At 34.1% G+C, this 7088-nt stretch overlaps 1 protein-coding gene across 1 annotated transcript; it reads right to left on the bottom strand.

The window, feature by feature from the left end:
• Positions 1-638: 638 nt before the first annotated feature.
• On the bottom strand, positions 639-3937 carry LOC128103572 (olfactory receptor 145-like). The gene is made up of 2 exons (XM_052728078.1): positions 3924-3937; positions 639-1575 (listed from the first exon to the last, which is right to left on the bottom strand). Exons 1-2 carry the CDS (start codon positions 3935-3937, stop codon positions 639-641), a joined length of 951 nt encoding a protein of 316 aa, XP_052584038.1.
• Positions 3938-7088: the final 3151 nt, after the last annotated feature.

Genomic DNA, 7088 nt, shown 5'->3' with positions numbered 1-7088 from the left:
GGGTTCTTTCAAGGTCATTAATAGTCTCATTTGAACACACACACGCACACACACACACACACACACACCCCTAAAACAGCTAAATATTCTAAGTTTGTCTTTACAAAATAAATGCATAATCACTGACAAAAAAAGAAATTTAAGTGCATTGTATCATAGCTGTGATGTGGATTATATTTAATAGCCAATGGTGAAAGAATGCAATCATGGAGGACTGTCATATCAAAATGACATATGGTCATCTAAGAAAGGAAGACAGGAGCAGAGACAGACTATTTGACTCACAACTAAAAAAAATTACAAATAAGAACTGCACTGCTAGATAATATGCGGGCATTTGTTACTTATGTAATCTCTTTTAGGACTTGTTAGAACCATCAGTACTTTTGAGAATCTATCAATGAAAGGGGGAAAGTTATTTACTTACTGCTGTTCTCAAATTGCTAAAATGCTGAAGGAAAATAGTTTCCCAATGGTGGAGAACAAAGAAAACCTACAGAAAACAAAACAATTTACAAATTCTCCTCTCCCTGGTAGGAAAAAACAAAACAATACAATGAGGAATGTAGGAAAATATATTGACCAATACACACTAACTCTTGGTGGTATTCCTACAGTAAAAAGATATCAAGTTCTGACTAAAACTTTCTTTTGGTTAGAGTTTTTTTCAGAGCAATTTTAACATCTTTGTTCCTAAGGCTGTAGATTAATGGGTTCATCATGGGGACCACAATGTTATAAAAGACAGAAGATATTTTTCCCTGATCCATAGACCCAGCTGAGGAGGGTTTTAGATACATAAATGCACATGATCCAAAGAATAGAGAAACAGCAATTATGTGGGAGCTACAAGTGCTGAAGGCTTTGGACCTGCCTTCAGTAGAATTTATTTTGAGAATGTTGGAAAGGATGAAGCCATAAGAGGTAAAGATGATGACTGTGGGCACAGTGATGTCTTTTCCTGCTACAATGAACAGCTCTATCTCATTGACGTAAGTGCTGGTGCAGGAGAGCTGCAGCAAAGGGAGGAGGTCACAGAAATAGTGGTTGATGGTGTTCCCATCACAGAAGGTCAATCTCAGGACACAACCAGTGTGGATCATGGCACCAGAAAACCCCATCAAATATGAACCAAGCATTAGATAGGAACACACCTTCGGAGACATAGCAATGTTATATAAGAGTGGATTACAAATGGCCACATAGCGGTCATAGGCCATTGCTGTCAATACATAACACTCAGAAATGACAAAAAAACAAAAGAAATAGAATTGGGTCATACATCCCTCATAAGAAATAACATTCTTCTTTAGTGTGAAATTCATTAGCATTTTGGGTGTTATGACTGAACAATAGCAAAGGTCTATGCAGGACAAATTAAATAGGAAAAAGTACATGGGGGTGTGAAGGTGAGAATTCAATAAAATTAGCATGATCAAAGCCAAATTCCCCAATGTTGTTATCATGTACATCACAAGAAAGAGGAGGAACAAGGGTATTTGAAGGTCAGGCTGGTCTGTTAACCCCACCAAGATGAATTCAGTAACCAAGGAAGCATTTTCTAAAGCCATTCTTCTGTAATAAAATCTGTGTGAACAGAAACAACAAAGATGAGATCAGGTATCATAAAAGAACACAGCACAAATATTTCTCCTACGTAAGTGAGGTGTCTAGTAGAAATGACAGAAACTGATCAATTTGAAACCAAAGAGCCACCTTGGATAGTACCACATTACTCAGTGTCATCATCTTGCCCATTATCAGACTTTAAACACTAAATGCATTTTAGAGCAACAACAGTGTATACAAGTTGACTGTGGTACTGTCATACCCAATATGACTATTAGAAAAACTAACAGAGAAGAGAGAAGTAAGATGTGTGAAAACAAATTGCCCTTCCTTTATTTTACTATTGTTAATAAAAATATGGTATAGCTAAGTCTCTCTCTCTCTCTCTCTCTCTCTCTCTCTCTCTCTCTCTCTCTCTCTCTCTCTCTCTCTCTGTGCCCATGTGCATGCATGTATTTTCCAAGCATCTGATTCATACCAAAATAAAGAGAACAGACCAAATTGAAAAGTGAATGGCTTCTGGGAGGTTATCATGAATCACATTTCTAGTAGTAATCTCCAGTTGGATTATCTTTGTCAAGCAAATAGGGAGCATGCTAATAAGGGCCATCCAAACAAGGACCCTCATGATCTTGGGGTCAGGGACTGGCTGAAGTTCCTTGAAGTCAGCTGCAGCAATCCTGATGTTAAGTGTTTGGGATTCCCAGACCCTTCTTATAAAAACTTCCCTAGAAGGGACTACCTTCATTTTGTCATCTCTTATTTATGGCTCCCTCTCTGGTTTAGATACCAGCCTGTCACAACAAAATCCATAAATTTAGAAGGGAGATAAATCTGTTGAAATAGAACTTGTTACTTAAGACACCACAAGCAATTCTTGTTTTTGTCCAGAAACATTTTCTGCCCAATTTGCAGGACATTTTTTTTTTTGGTTAAATTTTACGACTGCACGAATTTGGGAAAGGAAGATCTTGGATGCTTGATTTTAGCTCAATACAAAGCCATTCACAAACATAATAAAATCAAAGCTTAAAATGGAAAACTATGACCTTTATGATATGTGTAATCTAAAATAGCTATATCCACACAATCAGGAAATAGAATGTTGTTTACTAGAGCAAATGGAGTGAAAAAAGGTTTTTTTTAAAGGATAGAGTGATCTCAAAGGTCACTGGATAAACTGCTGAAAAAGAAAAAGAAAGGTTACAAATCCAAGATGTTGGTTTTAAACATACAGGGACTCTATGCCAAAAAGAAATCCATTCAATTGGGAAAGATGCATAGACCTGGAGAACTACTGGTCAACATGTTAACAGAAATAATGCCCCATTGTCAACTTGAATTTGGTAAGAGGATATATCTAAAGGTTTTCTTCTCACTACATGTATAAACATTAAAACCAAATAAAAGTAGGTCTATGTGCAAGAAAGTTATACTTGAATTAGCTTATTGTTGGGCATTTCACAAGTAACACATGGGTCAAAACAAATTTCTTATCTCATATTATCATTTTAAAGTTTAAACATATCTCAGGGAAGGTGTCAATTACAAATCAGCGTAGAATTCAAAACGTAACCATTTTTGGTGAGAAAACTTTCTTACTTACCAATTTAATTTACCCTGAAGTCCTGAAGAGGACTTAAATTTCCTTGATTCCAAGATGATGAAGCACAAAATTAATACCCCATACTCTTTTGAAATCTTTCTGAGCTACTGATCATAATTCATAAAGCTACTCCCTAACACTGAAGAATCACAGGGAAGCATACAGCTTTCCCTTTTATTACACTGACCACTGGGTGAGACACCAGAATATTTTACACAGTTTATCACTATTCTACACTTGGCTATGGGTAATGAAGGGGCTTTCTCTGTCTCTTTTCTGGGCACTGGTCACAGAGCCCAGATATAAAGACGAAATGGAGTTACTGCATTTACATGCTAGGCAATGGTGTATGTCTAGATCTTTGGGGACCAGTTCTTCACTTAGGTACACCTTCTTCTTTAGGGATTGTACTTCTTCCTTGATTGAACCAATAATGAACTCCCATCTGCCAGTCATCTTTCATGTCTTAAGGGAAATCTGCTGCTTTTGGCATTTTTCTCTTAGTTCGCACATTCTTTCATGGTAATGTTGCACGGGACCTACTTCCATTATCATCTGCTACCTCATTACTATTTTTAAGTTTTTTTTTAAGGAAGTCACATTTTGGAAATTATTTTTCTCACCATCATGTTTTGTTTTTAAAGATCTGTATCAAACTCAGGAATTCACCATGCTAGACATGAAGACCACTGAGCAATATCACCAGACATCCAAGTTCACTGTTTCTGTTTTGTGTGTGGTGGTGCACTTTTTTAATTCCATCACTCATGAGGTAGAAGCAGGCAGATCTCTGTGTGTTCAAGGCTAAACTGGTTCCACATATTGAAATGCAGGACAGCTTGGGCTACATAATAAGACATTTTCTCAAAAAAACAAAACAATGAATCAAAAAACTAAAGCCAAATCACATTTATGGTGTTTTAACTCAAGTTAATATTTTTTAACAATTACTGAAAATTTCCCAGTGGGTGCCCTGCTTGGTCATTAATAATTTATTAATGAGATGAACATTTTTTCCAATAAAACATTTTTGATTTATAGTTATCCAATAAAAAAGAATAAACAATAATATTTAAATGTAATATATAAATGCAAAATCTACATACTAGTGAAAATTTAATTGCAAGCAAGAATTTGATATCTTTTATTTGTGTTTGTTTTCTTTTTCTATTTTCAACATTTTTTATATTGCTATAGCCTAACAGATTGCTCAAAAAATCAAGGTGGAAAAAATGACATAAATGATCATCAAAATAATACATTAAAAAATGTTCACCATAGTTAGCAAGCAGAAAATGCAAATTAAAACCAGTTTGATATTCCATCTCACCCCAGTCAGAATGACTAGCATCAAGTAATCAAATGACAAGAAATGCTGGTGAGGATGTGGAGAAAAATGAACCCTTATTCACTATGGTGGCATATAAACTGGTGCAACCACTATAGAAATCAGTGTGGTGTTCTTCAAAATGTTAGAAGCAAATCTACCATGACTGAACTACACTATCTCTGAACACACGGCCAAAGGACTATATATCCTACTTCAATTATATGTTCAATTATATGTACTCATATATATTGATCACTGCTCTATTCACAATAGCTAAAATATGGAATAGGCCTGGATGTGAGTGAAGAATTAATGGATGAGAAAATAATCATGTAATTCTTATCCTACAGTCTCTTAATGAATAATATTCTACTGAATTTCATTGACAAACCCTTTCTTAGTTTGTTTAATATTCTTATATAGATAGTTGGTCATGGTTAATGATCTTTTGAATACGTTGTTGAATTACTTATAATAGACTATTTTTGCATCCCTGGAATGAAGCACAATCTGTTATTGTGAATGCTTTTGGGGATGTGTTGAAATTTTGATATACCAATATTTTAATAAAAATGTTTCATACCATTTTGTTAGCAAAATGGATCCATAATTTTATTTCTTATTTATTTGTTTTATCCAATTTTAGAATTAGAATACTCTTTTAGATTTTCTAATTTACTATAATGCAGGATTTTACAATATGCCATAAAGATACTCTGAATTTCATCAGTCTACTGCAATGTATCTTTTTTGTCTTTCATGTTATGAATTTGAGTCTTCTCTTTATTTTGGTTGAGATGGATAAGGAATAGACAGTCTTGGCTTTGAAATAACCTTGTTTCATTATTTTTTTATTTCTATTTTCATTTCCATTTTCTCTGCTTTAATTGTTATTATTTCTTTCAAACTACTTATTTGGAGTTTAATTCATTTTTACTTTTCTAACACCTTAAGGTATACTATTAAGTTATATTTTCAAATTTCCTCTTTTTTCAAAATACATTTCAGCTTTTAGCTTCTATAATTTTAGAACCATTTCTTTGTATCCACAAGTTCCAATATGTTAAGCTTTCATTTCATCCTGTTCTAGAGATATTTTATGTTCTTCCTGATGTATTTGAAATAATTATTTATCATTAAGAAGCATATATTGTTCAGTCTCTGACTTAATATATTCCTCTATTCTTGGTTTCAGTTTTATTCACTGTAATCATATAGACAACAAGAAGTCACTTCAGGTTTTTTGTTAGTTTTTCCTGAAACTGGTGTTATGTTCTAAAATATGGTTTATTTTAGAAAAGTTCCACGAATACTGAAAAGAATGTGCATTTTTTTTAGTTTTTACATGGATATTCCTTTGATGTCTGCTAAACTTTTTTGATCCACATGTCATTTAATTCTGACATTTATTTTTGCCTGGACACCTCACATTTTGTTAAAAATGGGGTTTTGAAATATCCAGTACTACGGTTTTGAGGTTAGTTGTTCCATGAATTTGGATGTGCTAATGCTAGATGAATTTATATTTAGAAATGCAATGCCCCCTAGATTCATGATTGTCTTCATCAGTATGATTTGACCTTCTTTATCCCTCTGAATAATCTTGCATTGAAGTCAATTTTTAAGATATTGTTACTAGTAAACTAGCTTTCTTTCTAGTTGCATTTGTTTGGAATTCATATTTCTAGGCCGTCACTCAAGGCTTTTTTTTTTTGTCTTTTCTATTGATGTACATTTCTTGGATGCAAGATACACACATTTTAACCCAGTCTTCTAACATGTGTCTTTAATTGAGACTACCACATTAGTAATTAATTTTGAAAGTCATATTTTTATTCTGTTTTGTTTTTCAAGACAAGGGTTCTCTGTGTAATAGCTCTGGCTGACCTGGAACTGAAAGTCATATTTTAATTGCTGTCATTTTCTTGTCTTATAATGTTTGACACATTCCTAATTCTCACTTGTCTATTTGTTGTTCTAGTACAGTTTATTCTTTTCCATAGTCTTATATATGTGTTTATCTTTCTCACCAGTATTCAGGGTTTCTTTTCTTTAGGTACCTCTTAGTTTCATGGCCATGGATTACTTTGCTTTGTATTCCTGTCTTTCTGTAGATCAGATGCGGCAGTAAGGTACATTATGGATGTCTACCTTTCTGCATTTCTTTCACTGAACTTTAGTTATGTTGGTGTTGTAAGGGACATTGCCCATCAGTCCCTAGTTACATAGGCAGTACAGAATGTTTCGTTGGGGAATTATATAGTAAAAAGAAATGCAAAGTAATGTTTCAAAAAGAATAGATGAGGGGGGAAAAAGGCTGCAACTCAAAACTCCATGTGCGCTTGTGTAAGCTCTTAACCGGAATATACCCCGATCGCATTCATTTCAAACTCTGCTAGCAGTTTATTTGTTAAAAGTTTATATGAAGTGAATTCAAGGTAAAGCCACCAAACCTGCCCTGTGTTTATTAAGAAGGAAACTAGTTTTCTATGTCATTCTGGATGTCTAAGTTTCCGTATTGTGTTACAAATGCGTTCCTTATTAACAGTAGGAAAAAGTGAGTGCCGTGCTTTGCTTCTAGTC

This window comes from Peromyscus californicus, unplaced genomic scaffold (genome assembly GCF_007827085.1).
Source record: "Peromyscus californicus insignis strain IS unplaced genomic scaffold, ASM782708v3 Scaffold_11__1_contigs__length_118956290, whole genome shotgun sequence".
Taxonomy (NCBI): Eukaryota; Metazoa; Chordata; class Mammalia; order Rodentia; family Cricetidae; genus Peromyscus; species Peromyscus californicus.
This window is presented reverse-complemented; position numbering and strand designations above follow the sequence as displayed.